This window comes from Hyperolius riggenbachi, chromosome 5 (genome assembly GCF_040937935.1).
Source record: "Hyperolius riggenbachi isolate aHypRig1 chromosome 5, aHypRig1.pri, whole genome shotgun sequence".
In the NCBI taxonomy this organism is placed as follows: domain Eukaryota; kingdom Metazoa; phylum Chordata; class Amphibia; order Anura; family Hyperoliidae; genus Hyperolius; species Hyperolius riggenbachi.
This window is the reverse complement of record NC_090650.1, coordinates 175,693,634-175,717,988: the sequence shown is the minus strand read 5'-3', so window position 1 is coordinate 175,717,988 and position 24,355 is coordinate 175,693,634. Positions and strand designations below refer to the sequence as shown.

General features: G+C 43.4%; 1 protein-coding gene across 14 annotated transcripts in view; it reads left to right on the top strand.

Annotated features, from left to right (window-relative positions):
• Positions 1 to 24,355, top strand: part of CTNND2 (catenin delta 2) — a 2,713,436-nt gene that overhangs the window by 1,746,758 nt on the left and 942,323 nt on the right. For all 14 annotated transcript variants that reach the window (XR_011020838.1, XR_011020837.1, XM_068236432.1 and 11 more), the window contains one exon: positions 5,826 to 5,976. Coding sequence is in view for 12 of the 14 variants with exons in the window: in XM_068236432.1 (XP_068092533.1) it covers positions 5,826 to 5,976 (151 nt within the window). In the remaining 2 variants the exon portion in view is untranslated. The remainder of the gene's footprint in view (positions 1 to 5,825; positions 5,977 to 24,355) is intronic.

The following is a 24,355-nucleotide window of genomic DNA, read 5'->3' as shown; positions in this document are numbered from 1 at the left end:
CAAAGGGCCTTGGGTTCTGTCCAACCATGAATCTGGATCGGTTCGACTTTGTGAAGGATCTTCATTTGTTTGGACGAAATCTTACCCTCAAAACTCTATGTAAAAAGAAAAATGAGGCCCCTTTAGGGGGAGTAATCACTGACTGGAAGGATTGGTCTAATCGTGACTACCGGGCCTTGATGGACCTGGTTAAATTAAGTGAGGAAAGTGACTATGGGGAATAGGAAGACCTTTTTGGATATAGTGCATCTAATGCTATGATGAGTGAGCAGATTAACAAACAATTCCGTCCAAGATCTACCGCGTTCCCCCCTTCCACTTTGTGCCCTAGTGTACATACTTTTGTTTCTCTGGTGGAGAAAGACATCCAGAACCTATGGATCCAGAGGAACAGAAGCACTAACCTTTCCGAAAGTGAAGCTTCAGCTTTATCTGAGCTTCAGGAAAAAAGGGATCTTGTCATTAAACCCTCTGATAAAGGGGGGAACGTGGTGGTCATGAACACGGAACAATATATCTACATGTGTCAGAGGATTTTGAGTAATGGGGAATGGTATCGGAGGGTCCCCGCATCCAGGGTCATCAGGAATCAACGGGCACTCTTTGACATTATTGATGATGCTGTTGGTAAAGGAATTATCACAGCTGAAGTTGGTTCAACCTTAAAGGTTGAACACCCGGTGGTACCAACGTTTTATGCCCTACCAAAAATACATAAAAATCCGTCTAGACCCCCTGGCCAGCCCATCGTTTCGGGCAACGGCTCTCTAACTGAAAAAATCAGTGTGTATGTAGATAAACATCTGCAACCACATGTGCACCGCCTACCATCCTTTGTACGCGACACGCTTCACTTGTTAGGTACTTTGGAGGGTTTACAGCTTCCAACGAATGCACTTCTGGTGACCCTGGATGTGGAGGCCCTCTACTCCAGTATCCCACAGGATAAGGGAGTCGGATCAGTCAGTAAATTTCTCTCGGAGATGGGAATTGATGAGTCCCCGCACAACCAGTTCATTTTAGATCTGCTGTCTTTTATCTTGCAGAATAATGTCTTCATGTTTAATGGTACCCACTACCTCCAGGTGCAGGGGGCGGCGATGGGAACTACGTGTGCCCCGTCGCTTGCCAACCTGTACCTGGGGGATTGGGAACGACACCTCTTTGGGGATGACGCGCTCGTCGGGTACCTGTGCCACATTGTATCGTGGCATAGGTATATTGACGATGTGCTCATGTTCTGGACGGGTGGTAAGGCCCTTTTGGACGAATTCATTTTGATATTGAATCGAAATGATTGGAATCTTAGGTTTACTATGGAATGTAGTTCACACTCTATTCCTTTTTTGGATGTCAGAATTGATGTCAGTGCGGAGGGACTTCTATCCACCCAATTATTCCGTAAACCCACGGCATCTAATGCCTATCTACACGCCAGTAGTGCTCACCCAGAGCACACGATACGAGGAATACCTACGGGCCAATATCTTCGGTTACGTCGGAATTGTACAGATGATGTGGCTTTTGAGAAAGAAGCAAAATTATTACGTTCCCGCTTTAGGGAACGGGGCTATAAAGACAGATGGCTTAAAAAAGCCTACAAACGCGCTAAGGCTACTGATCGTACTGATTTATTAGTGAAAAAGCCCAAAGAAATTGATCACAATAATATAACACGACTGATCACTCGATTTAATGATCAGAAGAGCGAGGTGGAGGGCATTCTCCGTCGTCACTGGCACATTCTGACATCCGATAGAAATCTTAGGGAATTTATATCTCCTATCCCCCAGGTCACCTATAGACGTGGCCAAACATTAAGGGATAAACTCACCTCTAGCCATTTCTGGGGTAAGAGTGGACCAAATAGACACTGTCCAGTGACGGGGACTTACACATGTGGAGGGTGTGTGTACTGTCGCTACCTCCTAGTTGGCAAGACAGTGATGTTGCCAAATGGCCGGGAATGGTGGTTGCAACACTTTGTGAATTGCAACACAGTCGGAGTTATATATCTCCTGTATTGCAAATGTGGATGTTTCTACATTGGCAAGACGACAAGAGCTTTCAAGGAGAGAATCAAGGACCATGTTGGCGACATCACAACTTGCAATTTCAAGTCCCCTATCTCCAGACATGTACATCTTGAACACAGGGGTAATTCCAGTTTTATTAAATTTGTGGGCTTGGATAGAATCCACATACATCCAAGGGGTGGGGACATAGACAAGAAACTGTTGCAATTAGAATCGAGATGGATTTTTAATTTAAGGGCAACGGAACCAAAGGGCCTAAACGATAGTATTAACTACCGTGTGTTTCTGTCCAGCTAGGCTGGACTGGTTTTGTCTGGGCTACTGCATTTCCCTTCCCCCCCCCCCCTTTTCCCTCCCCCCCTTTTTCCTCTTTTCCCCTTTTCCTCTTCCCTTTCCTTTCCCCCCCTCCCCTTCCTTTCCTTTCCCCATTTCCCCATCCCCCCCTATTTCCCTCCCCCCCTCCCCTTGCACCCTGTCCACCAGTTTCACTTGTGTCCATTTGACCTGCGCGCGACTCTTCCTCCCCTGTGACAATGTTTATGACCAATTTTTGATTGGACATTTCTAAGCCTAGTCTTAGTGTTTATATACACATTTTTTCGGACCACCCTCTTTACCCTTACCTCGGGGTTTGAAATTATTGGTTTATATTTACTTAGGTCTTTTGATTTCCTTTGGGTCGGTCAGCTTGAATATCTGATCATGCTGTGGGGCGGCCGTGTGTCTCCTGCTCTTCTCTTCCCCCCCCTTTTTTTCTTTCTTTCCTTCTTTTCTTCTCTTTTTCTTTTTCTTTCCCCCTTCCTCCTCCCCTTTTTTTCCCCCCCTCCCCCCTTTCCCTCATTACCCCTTCTTTTTCTATTTCCTTGTCTCTTCCCCCCCTTTTGGTATATTCCTCCCCCCTTCTCTGTTCTTAGCCTCTTTTCTATCTGCAGCTGACCCGCGGAGCTCCCACTTATGCTAAATGATCGGTATTGGAGAAGATCTGCATCATAAGGATCAACTTTATTTATGTATAAATACGTACATTTGTCTTCAGGTTTGATTATTTTGTGACAGTTTATTTCATTTCTATTTTTATTATTTTTTTGCTTTGCTTGGTCTGTTCATTCGCCCGGGGCTCCCCCGTCCCGCCCTCTTCCTGCCTCCTGACGCCGTGGTCATGTCCGAGTGGAGCGCATTGCGTTCCGGCGGCTTGCTGCGCGCGTTTCCGCCTGGACGCGGGGGGCGTGCCTTGCGACGCCTGTCGCGTGGCGCGCCCTCCCGGCGCAGGCGCCGAGTGGTGGCGGTGACGTGGACGGGGATGGGTGCGCCCGGGGCGGATACAGCCCATATATAGACGCCATTACGGCGTGATGGATATACTTGCCGCTGTCTGCCTTTGAAAAAGCCGCGAGAGGCGGCGAAACATGTCAGGCCTTTGACAGCACTTGGCTCTCCCCGACATTGCTCCAGGACCTATTGCAACTATCAGCAACAGGATGGTAACTATGGATTGGGCACTCGCTTGCATCTGAGCCGCTCAGCAGTGATCTATCTGTGTGCATTGGCTGCACGCTGCTTATACCTGCCTTTTGTTTTATATCAAGTGCTATCATCATGTGTCCCTGCGATTGAGGGACATTGTGGAGTGCATGCTGGCTTGCCTTTCCGCACTAACTGCTGACACAATGAAGTGATACGTGACACGTGCTGCTTGAATGACACTGATGCTTAACCAACATTATATCCTATTTGCTGTTGTCTCATCTGGCTATTTGCCTCATGTCAAGCACCTTTCAGCATTTATCCCTGCGATTGTGGGACATTGGGACTGTATGCATGCTAGCTTTGCCCTACTAACTGCTGATACAACGAAGTGATATTTATCCCTGCGATTGAGGGATACTAGGACTGCATGCATGCTTGCTTTGCCCTAACAACTGCTGATACAACGAAGTGATATTTACCCCTGCGATTGAGGGACATTGGACTGCATGCACGCTTGCTTCGCCCTACTAACTGCTGTTGCTGGCCATTAGAATCTATGCTGTTGCAGATAATCTTCTGGTGCTTTTTCTGGGCCCCTTTTGATTGTTTTTTTGAGGACTGCAGCCTCATTAAGTTCCTGAAAGCAATTGTCGTGGTTATTTGAGCTACCTGTTCTTATATATTTCTATTATGTTATTATGATGTTTTGTATGTTTCTAAAGCTGTTTTTCTAATTAAATTAAAGTCTTTTTAATCTTTTCATGCACCCAAGAGCCAACTCTCTTTTTTCTGCTAGTATACATTTCTATTAATCATTGCTTTTTCATAAGATGACTTTTCTGTCTTCTTTTTAACCCCTTATACTCACCTAGTGGTTCTGGTTCACCATGAGTTATCTGGTTTGAAATAAAGCTCTTAGAGCAATGATCTTTGTTAAATAATTGCAATGTGGTTATTGTAGGCTATTGTATGCTGTGTGTAATTGTTGGTTTGTTCTTATGCTGGAGCTTTTACTTTTTGTCCCTCACTCGGTAGTACCTGAGACAGAAAGCGTCTCAGGTACCATACTTACTGTACCTGGGGCTTCCTTAAGCACTGTTAGGGCCACTCATACCTTGCCATCTCCCTGGTGGCACTGGTCCCTGGCAACTCAGCCCGAAAGCCTGACTGAGTCGCGGTTCGTTGCGCATGCTTGGCCTGACCAGGCGCGGAGCTCTTCCATCCTTCAGATGGAAGAGCTCCGCGTCGCTCTTCCTTTCCTCAGAGCAATATGTGCAGGTGCAGAACACTCCCAGGGACGAGAGTACAGCATGGAAGTGCACCGGGTCACGCATGCGCCACGAAGCGCAACTTGGCCAGGCTTTCAGGCTGAATTGCTTGGGAATGGAGCCACACAGGGAGGTGACGAGGGACGAGTGGCCCTAATGGGGTTAAAGGGAGCCCCAGGTAAGTATGGAACCTGAAATACTTCACGTCTCTACCTTTAAAGGACAACTAAAGTGAGAGGGATATGTAGGCCATATTTATTTCCGTTCAAGTAATACCAGTTCCGTGACTATCCTGCTGATCCTCTGCCTCTAATACTTCTAACCATTGATCCTGAACAAGCATATGCAGCTGTTAAAAAGGTTTGGGGAGGCGCCCAGATTCTCTACTAATGAGTCTGAGTATAATTACTGTACGGTATTATAGCAAGAGGTGTCTTACCTCCAAAGAAGACTCACTCTCCCACCCTTTAATACCAGACGTTACTACACTATTGGGCTCCCAGGCTCTCCACTCCCATTGTGAAGGGACCTCCAGAGACCTGGACCAATCCTATAAGCATATGCAGATCAGGTGTTTTATGACATTATTGTCAGATATGATAAGATTAGATTTCTGGTGTTATTCAGACACTACTGCAGCCAAATATAGCAGCTGGGCTGCCAGTGAACTGGTATTATTCAAAAGGAAATAAATATGGCAGCCTCCATATTCTTCTAAATTTTGGAAGCTTTTGAAACTTAGCAAGAATATTTGAAACGAAAAATACATCTCACAAAAATATTTACAGTACATCTGAAAAAGAACAAGTGCTTTAATGTGATCTTATTCTGTTATGCAGTTCCCAATTTTCATTTACAGTATTTGTGAAACAATATCCAAACAAAAAAGAAACTATGAAATTGAGAAATCCCAAACATTGCAAAAGCCATAAATATCTTTTTATGTATATGGTTATTTAATTATTTTTAAAGCACAACTATCATTTTTGATGTGATTAATGATAACATAGTGGTCATCACCTTAAAACAAACCATTGCTTTTAAATTCTTTTAGTGGTCTATATATATTCGTGCTGCTGTCCGAAAAGAAAAAGGCCTACCAATTTTAGTGGAGCTCCTTCGAATAGACAATGACAGGGTGGTGTGTGCTGTTGCAACTGCTTTACGGAATATGGCCTTAGATGTCAGAAATAAAGAACTAATTGGTAAGTTTTTTTTTTTTTCAATATGCTTTACTTTGGGGGGTGGGCTATTATGTTATTTTTGATTTTTAATTGTAAAGCAATACATCATACTGTATACTAAAACTGGAAGTAGAACCAGGTTATTGACTTCTTTTTTTTTTTGGTAAAGGACAACTGAGGTGACATGTGACATGATGAGATAGACATATGTATGTATAGTGCCAAGCACACAAATAACTAGGCTGTGTTCCTTTTTTTCTTTCTCTGCCTGAAAGAGTTAAAAATCAGGTATGCAAGTGACAGTTTTCTGTCCGGGTTGGGACGTTAAATTAATTTAACACTTTTATAAGGAAGCTCAAAGTAAAAGGTCCAAGCATATTATATATTACTAAGAATGGTGACTCACAGCTTGCCCAGCCAATATTGCTAGCTGTAATTACTGTATTGTGCATGACCCTTTTCCCCTCAAAATAATCATCAATTCAAATGTTATTATTGACAGAAAGCCTAACCAAATACAGTATAGACCATAAAGAATAGAAAAGTGATCACTTGCTAAATGTATGCAGGTCTAACTTGCAAAAGTGATGATGACTATAATAATGATGATAGTAACCATTAAAAAAACACCTAAAATATGTTCTCTTTATCGATTTCGAAAAGGAAGGGGGGGGGGGGAGGTAAGCTGTGAATGAGAGAGAAATGTGAAATTCATGCATGTATTTCACCCTCTTTCCTCTAGCTTATGAGTGCACTTTTATTTTCTTGGTTCTTCCAAAACAAAACTGAGGTTGGAAGGTTAGAAACTTTTATGTGTTTATGTACAAGATATTCAGGAAATATGTTGTGAGTGCATATGCCAACTTGTGCCTAAGAGGGGGTCTCCCACTTTTGGCCAAAAAAAAGGTCAAAAATTGCAATCTCCTGATTTGCCATTCCCCCTCTCACCCAATGTGGTACCCTAGCCCCTCAGGCAGAGTGCGCATTGAGCCGGGAGCTCTGGGTGCCAGTTCAGAAATTGCTGGGTAGACGTGTGTATGCAAGATGAGGCGGAGCAGTCAATTGCATCCTGCAGCACATTTCAACGCTATCTTTGCATGGGTGGTCTGCACACTTATCACCAACAGTAAATGACCCACGGATAAGCCCCCCCACCCACACACACACAAACACACTTTACACCTCAAAAGTTTGGTGTTAAAAAGGTAGCTTATCCATGGTGATATACAGTATGTTGTAAACAAGCTATGACATGCATTATATCAGAATCTAGAGACTAGATTGTGAGCCCCTCTGAGGGACAGTTAGTGGCGAGACAATATACTCTGTACAGCACTGCGTAATATGTTGGTGCTATATAAATAAATAAATAAATCTAAAGTTAACTCTCTGGTTACTGGTAGTGTAAGGAAAGATTGGTAAAGAGGAACAGAACAGGAGCAGATTAAGTGCTACAAGAGTTCAGTATTAATTAGGAAAGGCTTTGTTTGTAGTCCACAAAGTAAAATGTTACAGCTGTAAAAACTGTGCATAAATGAGGGTGTGCACAATCACAGACAATCCCATACCTCCACAAAATTACAGTGGGATGCAAAAGCTTGGGCAACGTTGTTAATCGTCATGATTTTCCTGTATATAAATTGTTGGTTGTTACGATACAAGATGTCAGGTAAATATATCATATAGGAGATACACACAGTGATATTTGAGAAGTGAAATTAAGTTTATTGGATTTACAGAAAGTGTGCAATAATTGTTTAAACAAAATTAGGCAGGTGCATAAATGTGGGCACTGTTGTAATTTTATTGATTCCAAAACCTTTAGAACGAATTATTGGAACTCAAATTGGCTTGGTAAGCTCAGTGACCCCTGACCTACATACACAGGTGAATCCAAATATGAGAAAAGAGTATTTAAGGGGGTCAATTGTAAGTTTCCCTCCTCTTTTATTTTCTCTGAAGAGTAGCAACATGGGGATCTCAAAACAACTCTCAAATGACCTGAAGACAAAGCTTGTTCACCATCATGGTTTAGGGGAAGGATACCGAAAGCTGTCTCAGAGATTTCAGCTGTCTGTTTCGACAGTTACAAACATATTGAGGAAATGGAAGACCACAGGCTCAGTTCAAGTTAAGGCTTGAAGTGGCAGACCAAGAAAAATCTCGGATAGACAGAAGTGACGAATGGTGAGAACAGTCAGAGTCAACCTACAGACCAGTACCAAAGACCTACAATATCATCTTGCTGCAGATGGAGTCACTGTGCATCGTTCAACCATTCGGCGCACTTTACACAAGGAGATGCTGTATGCAAGAGTGATGCAGAGGAAGCCTTTTCTCTGCCCACAGCACAAACAAAGCCACTTGAGGTATGCTAAAGCACATTTGGACAAGCCAGCTTCATTTTGGAACTGATGAAACTAAAATTATTTGGGCATAACAAGGGGCATTATGCATGCAGGAAAAACCACACAGTATTCCAAGAATAACACCTGCTACCTACAGAAAAATATGGTGGTGGTTCCATTATGCTGTGGGGTTCTGTGGCCAGTGCAGGTACTGGGAATCTTGTCAAAGTTGAGGGACGCATGGATTCCATTCAGCATCAGCAGATTTTGGAGCCCAGTGAGAGCCTGGATTCTGGTTGAAGGTATTTTGGCTTCTTAGTAGCAGCTGTACAACAGCGATGCAACAGCATGACGTTTCGGGCAAGAGCCCTTTATCAAATGCTGAAGTTCACATACTTTTCACAAACATATATAGACACTCTAATAACACACACCCCTCTTAGGGGTGGGCACAATTCTTAAAGTTACAAATCCCTTACTAGGGTAAAAGAAGAAAGAGCAGCAACATTATTGGAAAGGATTACAAAAAACATCTGAGGCTGAAATCCTCATTTAACCCCCCTGGTGCCTGAGTCCCCAACCTGTCCATCCAGCAAGCCTCCCGTCTTAAAAGGGCATTCCTCTGATCTATCCCTTCTCGATACTGCACTACCTCTAATACCTGCCATCTTATCTGTGTTACTCTGTGGCGTAATTCTATGAAATGACGCGCCAATGGGGATTCTTTTTTCGTCTGTATATCTCCTTCTTTCCCCTTAGGGGGGTTCTGTATGGTGCTTTTATGTTCATTAAGCCTTGTTTTTATGTCTCGTGTGGTCGAGGGTCGAGTTCTGCCGGGATTATTTCTTTTTTGGATCATTCAGTTGAGGAGTGATGGACCTCTAACCTGGATAGGACTCCCCAAAAAATATACACTAGTATATCCAGAGGCGGGCAGATATTATACAGATTGCGAGTGAAGGTATTTTGGACCATTCCTCTTTACAAAACATCTCTAGATTAGAGGCGGTAATTTTTGCAACAGGAGGGTATACTAAATATTGATTTCATTTCCAAATTTATGCACCTGACTAATTTTGTTTAAACAATTATTGCACACTTTCTGTAAGTTCAGTAAACTTAATTTCACTTCTCAAATATCACTGTGTGTGTCTCCTATATGATATATTTAACTGACATTTTTTACTGTAACAACCAACAATTTATACAGGAAAATCATGATGATTAACAATGTTGCCCAAACTTTCGCATCCCACTGTAATTGAGCTAAAACAAATTAATGATTAAAATGGGAATCTTCACAAAACTGCGCCAAGCATTCAAAATGTTTCCCGAAATATTGCCAGGAAAATGAGGCCTCTTGTACAGTTATACTTTGTAAACTGTATTTTTAGGAAGAAAAGAAAGGGATTGTGGTTATTTGTGGAGAAGAATTTGTAATAAAGGAGTTTCAAATAAAGCAGTGGTTTCCAAAGTCTTCCCCGTAGGCCAAATGCAGCCTGCCGAGCCTTCTCCAGTGGCCCCAAGCTGTGCATAACCTTTAAGTACTTGTGGCCTACTGGCCGTTGCTGCTCTGCACTGTTACCATCCTATACAATAAAATGCAAGTGTCCCTGCATCATCAACTGAATGGTTGTGTGTCCCTGGCTTTTTTGTACTTTTGTATGTGCGCAGACAGGGCAGTTAGGACACAGGGCCGGACCTGACAGTTTGCTGTCTGTGATTCACAGAGGTTTTCATTGCATTGTTGGAAATAACAGCTTTTTTCAACGGCAAAGCAAGCAGCTCCCTGTGTGCATATACTTCAGACAGTGGTGGGGAATGAGCAAGCAGGACGCGTATGTGCGCTCATTGCGGGGCAGGGGGGGTAGCGACTTTTAACGGGTGGGCCTTTTTACTAGTTCTGTATAAAATCCCAAAATAGTTACTACAGGACTACAAAAAATTGCTGCCGTACTCCACATTGTCATAGTATATGCTCTGGCGGTCATTTTTTGTAATCTTACAATAACTGCTGTAGGACTACATACCACTGGAGTCCCAAATGAGATGGAGAAGGAGAGGAGGAAGAAGTAATGAGTGAGTGTCAAAGTGTCAAAGTCCCCCTGAGAGGAAGAGGCAAAGAGGGGCAAAGATAGAGAGGAGAAGGCACAGAGGGGGACAGAAGGGGGCACAGGGGGAGAGAAGGAGGCAAAGAGGGGGCACGTCATGCATCATATGGGGAGAGGTGAAGCACATACAGTATGAATGCACAGGGGAAAAGGAGGCACCAGTTGTAGAGGAGAAAACATGGGGGGGGGGAGGCAGAAGGGCAGAAGAAGTCTAAAAGGGGGCACAGGGGGAGAGTAAGCATCAGAAGGAGAGGTGAAAGTACACAGGGGGACAGAAGCAGGCAAAGAAGAACACAGGGAATGAGTTGGCACCAGATGGAGAGGAGAAAGCACATGGTGGTGGTGGTGGTGGTGGTGGTGGTGGTGGTGGTGGTGGGGGAGATAGAGGCATGGGGAAAGGAAGTACAGAAACACAGGGGACAGAAGCAGGAAAAGGCGAACACAGGGAAAGGGGTGGCACCAGATGGTAAAAAACAAAAAGGCACAGAGGGGGACAAAGGAGGCAAGAGGGGGCACAGGGGGAGAAGAGGCACCAGATGGAGAGGAGGAGGCACAGAGGGAGGTAAATGGGGGAACAGGGAGATTGGAAGAGACACAGATTGGGAGGAGGGAGCACAGGTGGATAGAAGGAGGAACAAGAAGACAGGAGGGGTCACGCAGGAAAACAGGAGGCACAGAGAGGACACAGAAGGATATGCTGTGGTACAGGGAGCAAGAGGGTGCACAAAAGTACAGGGTAAAGAAGAGTTTTTAGGCAGGAAAATGCCAGGTTTTTCAGGCCGCTGCTACAGTGGCTGCAACTACAATGTTTTAGGCAGGTAAATGCCGCATATTTCAGGTCTGCTATAGTCACTGTAACTGCAACGCTTTAGGCAGGTAAATGCCACATTTTTCAGGCCGCTGCTACAGTTGTTGCACCTACATGGTTTTGGGCAGGTAAATGCTACATTCTGGATTGTTATCTTGTAGTGGTGAAGAGGCTTGTGTATCTCAATAAAGCAATGAGCTACAGTGGCTTTTAAAAGTATTCGGCCCCCCTTGAAGTTTTCCACATTTTGTCACATTACTGCCACAAACATGAATCAATTTTATTGGAATTCCATGTGAAAGACCAATACAAAGTGGTGTACATGTGAGAAGTGGAACGAAAATCATACATTATTCCAAACAGTTTTTACAAATCAATAACTGCAAAGTGGGGTGTGCGTAATTATTCAGCCCCCTGAGTCAATACTTTATAGAACCACCATTTGCTGCAATTACAGCTGCCAGTCTTTTAGGGTATGTCTCTACCAACTTTGCACATCTAGTGACTGAAATCCTTGCCCATTCTTCTTTGCAAAACAGCTCCAGCTCAGTCAGATTAGATGGACAGCGTTTCTGAACAGCAGTTTTCAGATCTTGCCACAGATTCTCGATTGGATTTAGATCTGGACTTTGACTGGGCCATTCTAACACATGGATATGTTTTGTTTTAAACCATTCCATTGTTGCCCTGGCTTTTGTTTAGGGTCGTTGTCCTGCTGGAAGGTGAACCTCCGCCCCAGTCTCAAGTCTTTTGCAGACTCCAAGAGGTTTTTTTCCAAGATTGCCCTCTATTTGGCTCCATCCATCTTCCTATCAACTTTGACCAGCTTCCATGTCCCTGCTGAAGAGAAGCAACCCCAGAGCATGATTCTGCCACCACCATATTTGACAGTCGGGATGGTGTGTTCGGAGTGATGTGCAGTGTTAGTTTTCTGCCACACATAGCGTTTTTCATTTTGGCCAAAAAGTTCAATTTTGGTCCCATCCGACCAGAGCACCTTCTTACACATGTTTGCTGTGTCCCCCACATGGCTTGTGGCAAACTGCAAACAGGACTTCTTATGCTTTTCTGTTAACAATGGCTTTCTTCTTGTCAGTGCATGACTAATAGTTGTCCTATGCACAGATTCCCCCGCCTGAGCTGTAGATCTCTGCAGCTCGTCCAGAGTCAACATGGGCCTCTTGACTGCATTTGTGATTAGCACTCTCCTTGTTCGGCCTGTGAGTTTAGGTGGACGGCCTTGTCTTGGTAGGTTTACAGTTGTGCCATACTCCTTCCATTTCTGAATGATCACTTGAACAGTGCTCAGTGGGATGTTCAAGGCTTTGGAAATCTTTTTGTAGCCTAAGCCTGCTTTACATTTCTCAATAACTTGATCCCTGACCTGTCTGGTGTGTTCTTTGGACTTCATGGTGTTGTTGCTCCCAAGATTCTCTTAGACAACCTCTGAGGCCATCACAGAGCAGCTGTATTTGTACTGACATTAGATTACACAGAGGTGCACTCTATTTAATCATTAGCACTCATCAGGCAATGTCTATGGGCAACTGACTGCACTCAGACCAAAGGGGGACGAATAATTGCGCACACCCCACTTTGCAGTTATTGATTTGTAAAAAATGTTTGGAATCATGTATGATTTTCATTCCACATCTCACGTGTACACCACTTTGTATTGGTATTTCACGTGAAATTCCAATAAAATTGATTCATGTTTGTGGCAGTAATGTGACAAAATGTGGAAAACTTCAAGGGGGCCGAATACTTTTGCAAGCCACTGTATATCGTGTAGGGCCACCCAAAATGAGCTGGTCATTGCAGAGAGATTAAATACGATCTGCTAAGGAAGGTACTGTCAGCCCACTCCAGTTAACTTTTGCAAAGAAAACCAGATGAACATAAACAACCAGAGTTATGTTAATATGGAATCTGAAGATGGGTCTTCCAAGTCTGAAGATGCAAGTGCAAAGAAATAGAAACCAGCATTATACTGGGTAAGACCAAAGATTATTTTTTTCAAATACATTTTATTAAAGCTTTTTTCAAAACAATGTACAGCCATTCGGAAGGAAACCTTCCAGAGTTCCATTAAAGCAAAGTGCATTTAAGAACGCAATATAAAACAGCATAATAGAATCAGAATCAGAATCCTTTGTTTCACCAAGCTTGACAGGAGCATGCCTGGAAATGGGGTTGGCACATACAGAGCTCAACTTCTACAAGGGAATGAAAAATAGTGCAACATAGGAACTTGAAAGAAAAAAGGCTCCTCCCCCCTGTTGGTTATGTATTAGAGAAGACACTAGCAGCTTGTGATGAGGCAGAACTTGGTTTACTTGGCTGGATTAAGATGCAAGCATACAGAGCATTTCAGTAAACTGTAACAGCAGATATCTCAGTTGTGAAGAAAGAGGAAGAGATAAAGAAAATAAGTTTTTCAGACAGACACACATAACTGTTAACCTTAGTATTTGCTACAGTGCCATCTACTGGTCTAGTGGTGTTAATACTCAGTACTATATAAAGTACATGCAGTTGTATCTCCAACACCCCTTCTCAACGGCATGTGCATTATTATACGACATTCAGGCTCTTTGTAGAAAACAATGACATTTCCTTGGCAAAGATTTGGTGAGTGTGTCTGCAGTCATCTCCTCTGATGGGCAGTACTGAATGTCAATAACTCCTTGTTCTTGCATGTCCTTAAGCCGATGATATTTTACATCAATGTGCTTGGTTCTTGGGTTAACCTTCTCAGATTGTGTGAGCTTTATGCATCCCTGATTGTCTTTAAAGATGGGTATGGGTTGTGACATATTTAGTCCCATGTCTAGTAGAAGCTGACGAATCCAAATGGCTTCTTCACATGCATAAGCTGCTGCTATGTATTACGCTTCAGTTGAAGAGAGTGCAACAGTCGCTTGTTTCTGACTTGACTAGCTTATGGTTCCTTGTCCATACTGGAAGAAGTAACAACTTGCAGATTTGCGGTCAGTGGTGTCTCCAGCCCAATCGGCGTCCACATATCCAATCAGTTTTGGGTTTGACGATGCTGGAAGTCTCAGCTTCATCTGATTTGTTCCATTTAGGTATTGCATTACCCTTTTTACTGCGTTCCAGTCACGTTGACACGGTGATGCGACTTTTCTGCAAAGTATTCCCACTGCTACAGTAATGTCTGTTCTTGTCACCGTGGTAATGTATAGCAATTTTCCGATTGCCCTGTGGTAGTAATCATTGTTAGGTAACAAATTTTCTGTTCCATTGTATTTCGGATAATCTGGTTCCATTGGTGTTCTCACTTCCTTTGCATCTTGCATGTGAATCTGTTCTAATATTTCTGTAATTTTCTGAGTTTGGTTAAGAAGATAGCTTTTATCCTCTTCCCGCTCTATATGAATTCCTAGGTAGTGAGCAATGTTCCCCAACTCTTTAATTTCAAAGTTTTGTTTCAGTTTGTGAACTATTTGGTCATAGTCCCCTTCTTGTTAAAAACACGTCAAAATGTCATCAACGTAAATTAGGATATATGTCCATCTGTTCTCTTTATTCTTTGAGTACAGACATGGATCCACTTTACTTCTTGAGAATCCTTCTTTCGTGAGAATTTCATTCACTTTTTCATTCCAAACTCTTGCCGCTTGCTTGAGCCCATAGAGACTCTTTTGCAGTTTGCATACAAGGTTTTTTTTCTCCTCAAATCCTGGTGGCTGTTCCATGTATAGGTCCTCCTTGATGTCTCCATACAGAAAAGCAGTTTTGTCATCTAGGTGCTTAACTTGCATTCCCTTTCCGGCAGCAACGCTAAGGAGTGTTCTCATGGTGGAATATTTCACAACTGGAGCAAATGTTTCATCATAATCTTCTCCAAATTTCTGGGAGTATCACTTGGCAACTAATCTTGCATTGTGTCTGTAGATGTTTCCCTCTACATCATATTTCACTTTAAAAGTTAATTTGCTTCCAATGGTCTTGCGACCAGGAGGGAGTTCTGTTAGTGACAAAGTTTTATTTTCTTGAAGTGACTTTATTTCTTCTTCAGCTGCTTTTCTTCATTGATCGGCTTTCCTTCTTGGCAAAGTTTCTACGTCTTCCCAGGATGTTGGCTCCTGTGTTTGATGTGTTTTTGAAGCATATGATAACCTGCGGGGTGGTATCCCTTTTGTAGTCCGAGTGGATCTTCTGATTTCTTGTTGCTAGGTGGGTTCTACTGTCTCGCTGATTGTAAGTTCCATTTCGTGGTCTGGCTCTTGTTCTGCTTCACATGAGTCAGAGTCTCTTGCTAATTCAGCCCGCAAATCCTCTCCACATTTTTCAAGAATTGTATTATCTGGTGCTTCGCTTTTGTCAAAATAGACACTGCGGCTGACTGTCACCTTATTGGTCTTTGGACAAAGGATTCTGTATTCCTTACTCTGCTTACTGTAGCCCACCAGAATGCCTTCTATGGCTTTGTTATCCAAGTTGGAGTGTTTCTCACTTGGAATGTGGGCATAAGCTTTACAGCTGAACACTCTGATGTGGCCTACATTATGTTTTGATCCGTTCCACATTTCATATGGTGTACTCTCAATAGCTTTTGATGGGAGTCTGTTTTGTAGGTATGTTGCAGTCATTATACTGTAGCTTCTCCCCAGTATTTGTTAGGTAAGGCAGCGTCTGAAAGCATATGCCTGGTCATTTCTACAAGAGTGCGATTCTTTCTTTCTGCTACACCATTTTGCTCAGGAGTATATGGTACAGTTGTTTGGTGTATGATACTTTGTTTCTTCAGGTATGATTCCATCTCCTTACTGTATATTCTCCTCCATTATCAGTGCGTATTATTCCAGGTTTTCTTTGAAATTTGTTGCTTGTCATAGCTACAAACTATTGAAGTTTTTCTAAAGTTTCACTTTTGTGCTTCATTAGATAAGTCATTGTGTACCTATAATAATCGTCAATGAAAGTCAGTAAATATCTGTTCCCACAGGGTGTGACGGTTTTCATTGGTCCGCACACATATCACTATGTATCAGTTCCATGGGTTTAGTGGTTTTTCTCTGACTGGTCTGTGGAAGAGGAGTTTTGGTGGCTTTTGCTTTGATGCAACACAGTGGCGTAGCTAAGGAGCTATGGGCCCCGGTGCAAGTTTTACATGGGGCCCCCCAAGCACTCTATACATAACAATTGATACATCACACCAAAACCTACCAAGGATTTCCACAGTGTAAGAGGTGCAGGTAGGTGATGGGAAACAGTTTGTTAATGATTACTACTATTCAAAGCATCTATAGAAGTGATTATCACCAGCACAGTGCCAATATAGAGCTAATATTGTGTTTGAGGGAGGGCCCCTCTAGCTCAAGGGCCCCAATGCGGTTGCTACCTCTGCAACCCCTATTGCTACGCCACTGATGCAACACATGCACTTGCTGAGTGTGTGGCAAGGCAGTATCTTCATGTCTTCTGAAAGACCTCTTTTTGCAAGGTCCTTTATAGCTTCTGGGTTTTGATGTCCCAATCTTCTGTGCCACAGGTGTATGCACTTGTCATGTGGGTTTTGAGTTGCTGCTTTAGCCTTCTCATTTTCAGTGACGAGCTTGTACAGGTGTTCATTTAACTTTCCACTTGCTAGGATTTGCTTTCCATTTTGAATTGTGCATTCATTACCTCTGAACTGGACAGTGAGTCCATTGCTTGCAAGGGTTTTCACTGATAGGAGGCTTCCTTCTAGGCTTGGAACATATAGAACATTCTTTACAAGGATACTCTGCTTGCCCCCTGATGGCGTTTTGCAATTCAGAAACCCCTGAACATTACCTTCAGCAGCAATGCTTTTCCCATTTGGTAGGAAGACTTTGGGCCTGATTCACAAAGCCGTTCTAACTGTTTAGCACGGGTGTGCTAACCAGTTAGCACGTGAAGTGCCGTTCGCGGACTTTTGCGCGCGCAAAGTGCCGCGATTCGCGCGATCGTGGACTTTTGCGCGCGCAATGGCAAAAGTCCGCGAACGGCACTTCATGTGCTAACTGTTTAGCGCACCCGTGCTAAACAGTTAGTACGGCTTTGTGAATCAAGCCCATTGTCTTTAACACTGTAATCAATTTCTGTGAAGAATGTCTTGTTGCTTGTCATGTGACTTGTTGCCCCTGAATCGATGTACCATTCATTTGAGGTGCTGTTCTGAGTCACTTTAAAAGTACCACTCCATGATGCATTGTCATTTCCTTCATGACTGCTTTAGCTCTTTCTCTTGTGGGTGGTTCCCGCTTTTGTTGCTCAGCTTTCCAGATTGAGCAGTTCTTTTTCAGGTGACCGGCCTTTTTACAGTGAAAACACACCCTGGTTTCTTTGCTTTGTCTTGTGCTTTCATGCACCTTTAGAGCTGTCTCTGATCTCTCATTTTCTTCATTATGCATGTTTTCCTTTCTTCTGCTGTATTCATCAATTAGTTTTCCCTTAACATATTCTAGCGTCAGTTCAGTTTCTGGTCTAGTTTCTAGAGAATTTATAAGGGCACTGTATGATTCCGGGAGGCTGCATAGCAGCAGTGCTGCTCGGATACCACTTTTCACTATCTGGAACTAATTCGGATCCGGATACCCCTCTATCCGATCCGGGTCGGATATCTGGATCAAAAATTTTCCAATCCGAATCCGGGTCAGATATCCGACCCCAGTATCCGGGGTATCCGGCCGGATTCGGATATCTGGATAGAAAAAATGGAAGAGCCCTTTAAATTGCTTTAAAAAGGGTTTTTAGGGTCACTGAGGCATGTATCATCATTATTTTGCAAAGGGGAACACTAATTGATGATCTGGGGACTTAAAATCCCCCCCCCCCAAAAAAAATGGCTGTCAATTAACATCAGGCCTAGGTTCCAGACAGCTGTCGTGCAGCCCACATTGGGCTTGATTCACAAAGCGGTGCTAACCTACTTAGCACGTCTAAAGTCTTTAGACACGCTAACCAGGGTGCTAAGTAGGTTAGCACCGGATTTCTCAATCAGATCGCGCGCTAACTTTGCGCGCGCAAAGTTTTACGCGCGCAAAGTTTTATGCGCGCTAAGTCCCATAGGCTTTAATGGGCACTTCGCGCGGAGTGCCCTGCGCTCTGTGCAGTACGCGCGTAAAGTTTTACGCGCATAAAGTTTTGCGCGCGTAAAGTTTTATGCGCGAAAAGCTTGTTTAGACGTGCTAAGGGGGTTTTCACAGGCGTGCTAACAGTTAGCACCGCTTTGTGAATCAAGCCCCTTGTGTCAAAAGTCCAAAGTGCCAAGTGCAAAGTGCCAAGTGCAAAGTGCCACGTGCAAAGTGCCACATGCAAAGTGCCACGTGCCATTTTGCACATGGCACTTTGCACGTGTTTGCACGTGGAACTTTGCGCTTTGCACTTGGCACTTTGCACATGTCACTTTGCACGTGTTTGCATGTGGCACTTTGCATGTGTTTGCACGTGGCACTTTGCACATGTCACTTTGCACGTGTTTGTACGTGGCGCTTTGCACTTGGCTCTTTGCACGTGGCACTTTGCACGTGTTTGCACTTGGCACTTTGCACATTGTACTTTGCAGGTGTTTGTACGTGGCGCTTTGCATTTGGCACTTTGCACATGGCACTTTGCACATGGCACTTTGCACATGGCACTTTGCACGTGGCACTTTGCACGTGTTTGCACTTGGCACTTTGCACTTGGCACTTTGCACGTGGCACTTTGCATGTGTTTGCACGTGGCAGGCAGCAGCTGGCCTGGTGTGTGCACAGCACACACACACACAGACACATAGCAGCTGCAGCAGCACACACTCTAGTTGTCACACTATGACATCAATCAAGCTAATGAACGATTTAACTATAGTGTAGTGATAGTGAAGGGGTTAATCACTGAACAGCTTGTCACTGTGTACAGCCCTTGGCCCAGCAGCACTGCAGCATAGTCTCTAACTGTCACACTATGAGACATCAATCAAGCTAATTAATGATTTAACTATAGAGTAGTGATAGTAGTGAAGGGGTTAATCAATGAACAGCTTTAGGTTTATAACTGTGTATATAGCCCTTTGTAGGGCACCAGCACTGGAGCATGTCTCTCAGGTAGCATTCAGCAAGCCAGGACGATTTGTCTCATCATGGCAGCCCTTCTTATTATACGGGGGGGCTGGCCAGTGTTCCTTTCTGTGATTGGGTGCCAGGGCTTAGGCTTGGAGGCCTCTGATGGGCTCAATGAGGTCAGGTGGTGCCGGCCAGGGTTCCCCTTTGTGATTGGTTGCTAGGGCTTCTGCTGGGAGCCCTCTGATTGGCTCCAGGATGTCATCACCTTAATTACAGTAATTTCGGATCCGGATACCCACAATATCCGTGGATATCCACGGTATGCGCCCAACTATCCGCAGATAGCTATTCGGATTTGGGCCCAGCTATCTGGAATCCGGATCCGGACGGATAGGCCTAAAAAGTTTGGATATCCGGATCTACCCGGATATCCGGAATCTTGATGAGCAGCACTGGTAATGCTACTACGTGATTGTCTTTCATTTCTTCACCTATTGCACTCAGCTGGTCCACAACCTCTAGCATAGCATTTACATGTTCATCCATTTCCTGCCCTTTTTCCAGCCTCATCTTATACAGTTTGCGTAGCAGATATAGTTTACTGTTTAGGTTTGCACATTCGTGCAGCCTTTGTAATGCAGTCCACATACCTTTAGCTGTGTTTTCTTTCCTTATATGAATGAGTTGATCATCCTCCACTAACAGGCTTATGACTGCTTTTGCTTGCCTGTTTTTTCTGGCCCATTCTTCTGGGTTATTGTTGGGCCTGTCTGTATCCAGCACCTGCCACAAGTCATCTTTGAATAACAACATTTCAAGCTTAAACTTCCACAACGGGTTGTTGGTATTGTTAAGCTTTGCTATTGTAAACTTCATATCTGAAGCGCTTGCCATCTTTCTGGATGCAGCTCTTGTTTCCTTACACAGGATTCAGTATGATTATAGATGCAGCACTTACTTGCTTGTAGTTTTCCTCTTTCTAGTGTCTAGAGCTGGACCCATAGCCTGTTGGTTATGTATTAGAGAAGACACTAGCAGCTTGTGATGAGGCATAACTTGGTTTACTTGGCTGGATTAAGATGCAAGCATACAGAGCATTTCAGTAAACTGTAACAGCAGACATCTCAGTCTGAAGAAAGAGGAAACATGTTTTTCAGACAGATACACATAACTATTAACCTTAGTATTTTCTACAGTGCCATCTACTGGTCTAGTGGTGTTAATACTCAGTACTAAATAAAGTACATGCAGTTGTATCTCCAACACCCCCATCCCCTCGCTGTGCAGCAAACTCAAGACAACATTGAAGGGAAGGTATCCCAAAGAAGAGCTCTTTTAGGGGACAAACATACGGAGATGATTATTATTAATTAGTATTTCTATAGCACCGACATATACTGCAGCGCTTTATAGAGTATATATAGTCTTGTCACTACCTGTCCCTTGGAGGAGCTCACAATCTAATCCCTACCATGTTTCTATTGTAGTCTAGGGCCAATTTTTAGGGGGTAGTTAATTAACTTATCTGTATGTTTTGAGATGTGGGAGGAAACCGGAGTGCCCAAAGGAAACCAATGCAGACATGGGGAGAACAATAAAAATTACTTGCAAATGTTGACCTGGCTGGGATTTTAACTGGGGTCCCAGTGCTGCAAGACAAGACTGCTAACCACTACGCCACCATGCTGCCCACAGTGATCAGTGCAATGAGTACAAAGCCTAACGTTTCCCCTCTTAACCCTCCTGGCGGTCTATTAAAAACCGCCAAAGGGCAGTGCAGCAGTTTTTTTAATTTTTTTAATTTTTTAAATCATGTAGCGAGCCCAGGGCTCGCTACATGATAGCCGCTGTGCAGCGGCATCCCCCCACCCGCTTCGATCGCCTCCGGCGATCTGCGATCAGGAAATCCCGTTCAAAGAACGGGATTTCCTGGAGGGCTTCCCCCGTCACCATGGCGATGGGCGGGATGACGTCACCGACGTCAACGACGTCGTGACATTATTGGGAGTCCCGATCCACCCCTCAACGCTGCCTGGCGCTGATAGGCCAGGCTGCGCAAGGGGTCTGAGGGGGGGGCGGCGCGGCGGGTAGCGGTGAATCGGCGTGGAGCGACGGTGATCGGTATGCACACGCAGCTACCAAAGTGCTAGCTGCGTGTAGCAAAAAAAAAATTATGCAAATCGGCCCAGCAGGGCCTGAGAAATCCTCCTGCGGGGTTACCGCCAGGAAGGTTAAGAGTCAGGTTTTTTTTTAATGTTCGATGGCCCCTAAAGACCTTCCAATATCCTTTAGAGAATACCAGAAAGTAAGAGTAATATGGCCCCTCAGTGTGCTGATTTCATCTGGCGTAAAAGTACCCAGAATATACTTCTTCCAGAGCTTGAAGAAGTGTTTTGTATGACTCTCCAAAGCCTGGAAGGTATGCAGTTTTCTATTTTAAATAGGGCATGCAAGTCTTTTTGCAGACAAGAGATTGTGGGGTGCTGCAAAGATTTCAACAATGGAAAATCAACACCATCCTAGCAGACGCTAGTTTGACATGGAAAAGAGCAGATGTTTTTTTTTACCCCTTGCTTGTCAAAATAATGAAATAAACACAACATGACATCCTTCTGAATCTTTTTCTTACACATGATATTCACATATTTCAAAACTTCATCCCAATAATGACCTAAAGCATGCTCACTTGCTTCATGTCTTTTATGTTTTTTTTTTTACTTGTATATATATATATATATATATATATATATATATATATATATATATATATATATATATATATATACATGTATATATATATATATACAGTATGTAATTTTTTTGATGTTTATATATAGATATTATATTTTGGTGATGAAGTTTCTTCCTCTTCCCTGAAGTATATTTAATTGTATTATGGTATGTATATTCACCCCCCCCCCCTCCTTTCCTGTGTGGGTGGGCTGCTCTTAGTTGATACATTCATTATAATGTGAGAAAGATTTTTCATTTAGTTTTGTTTTTCTGTCTATAGAAGTGCATGGGCCACCCCTTTTCCAGCCTCCCGCATTTGTCACAGACAGCGGAGTGCGAAGCTTCCTGTTTGCGCTCCACTATGGAGCACATGACGCGTACGCGCCACTCCTTTTCCTCTTGGAGGGCGCGCTCTGACGTCTGACATCCTGTACCCAGCCGCACTTGCGGCAGGCTGTGCTATCGTGTGGAGGCGGGTCAGAATGGCGCTTGTTCAAATAGACCATTTGTAAGTCAGATGGGCAGATGTCATGTCGCTAATATGCCAATCTCTGAAGAGGCCGTTTGTTATACGGCGAAACATGTCAGATAGGCATTACATGACTGCCTGTCAATCTACCAGTCCCGAGTACCATCTGTGAAGGGGATGTGATCCTGGCTGTCTGTACATTGGACGTGGTAACTATGCTGGTCAACTAATATATCTGAAACTTGGATATACATCTCAGAAGTTCCTTTCAGGGCTATCTGCTACTATTAACCTGCCACTACTAACAACTATAGCTTATGACGCTGCTGGCAATGCTTCCTTGTGTGCTTATGATGGATCAGTATGCCTATGTTTGCTGACATCAACCATGGTGTGGTGGAGCTGTTTGTCATATCCATTTAAACCAACCATTACTAACAAACTTGCAAATGAACACTTATGACCTGAAGTGTTTGCCTAAACTTTGATGATCATTGTTCATAGCCAAGACAGGAATCCTGGAATAGCAACTATAGAGGACTGCGAGACTGGGTCCAACCCTATATGTGTTTTGTCTGTTCTAGAGTCATCATTAAATCTCACAGCTTGCATGCATGCAATTTTACAGGACTGAGATCTTTTATCCTAAGTTGACATCTACACCTTTTTGACTCCTTTAGAGACATTGAACAAATTTCAGAGGTCTGTAGCCTCTATAGGGTCAGTAGATGCTGGTTTCTGTGTGGTGTTGGTGGTCTTTTTAGCATTACCTGTGGTTTATGTGTTCTGTTTAGCAATAATTGTTGGATGTTTTTTGTAGCTGATGACCTGGCGTTGCCCGGGTATGTATTTGGCGCTCAGTGTGGTTTTGATGCTGATAAGCTGTATGCTCCTTTTTGATTGGCCTGATGAAGCAGGATTGAACCCGTGAAACGTGTTGCCTATTTTTACTGTGGAGTATAAATAAATTGTTGTTTGACTGTTGATGCCACAGTCCTTCCTTTGTTTGCTTTGTCTGCATGGATGGGATAGGCCCACCACTGCCCCATCGGTTTTAATCTCGTTTAAGTGACTTTTATTCTATTGGCGCCTCTGAAAAGCTTCTACATATTGCTAAGTCCACCCTTGGTGGAGGGTTGTACCCATCTTCTTCCCATCTACAGAGAGCGACTTTTAATCCTGAGTGGGATCAGGTTAATCTCCCCACCTGCCTTCACAGTGGTTGCCTAATGGTAACCCTGGTTTGTGAGTATTAAATTGTTTTATTACTCATTATTAATTATCATCTATACAATATTATTATTATTATTATTGATTTATAAAGCGCCAACATATTCCGTGGCGCTGTACAAAGTAAGAAACAAACATGGGGTACATAATACAGACAATGGTACACTAATATACAGATACATAATTAGTGACAAAATACAAAAAAATTATACAGCATACAGAATACAAAATACAGAAGTGGTAATGACAGTGGTAAAAGTAACATGATGAATAAAATGTATAATGATTTCCAAGACACAAAAGGGGGAGAGAGCCCTGCCCTTGCGAGCTTACAATCTAAAGGATCAATATCCACTATCAATATCAATATCACACTATTGGGCTCTTGGTGTCCCCCCTCCCTTTATCTTGTATTTGGCTGGTGTTGGCTCTGCCCACTTTTTCTAACCCTAACACACAAACACTCAATGACCAAGTTTGTGAGCTTTGGGGTCTTTGGCATCAATAATTTGTATATTACCATAGAAATTAAACAAATCAGATTGTCTGTTTGTGACTCCGCCCCTCTCCAGCATCTGAACTTAACTTTAGCAGGTTTGAGGCATCTGCTATTAACAGTGTAAAATGGCAGCAATTTAAATATTCCCCTTGAAAATCAACAGGTGAAT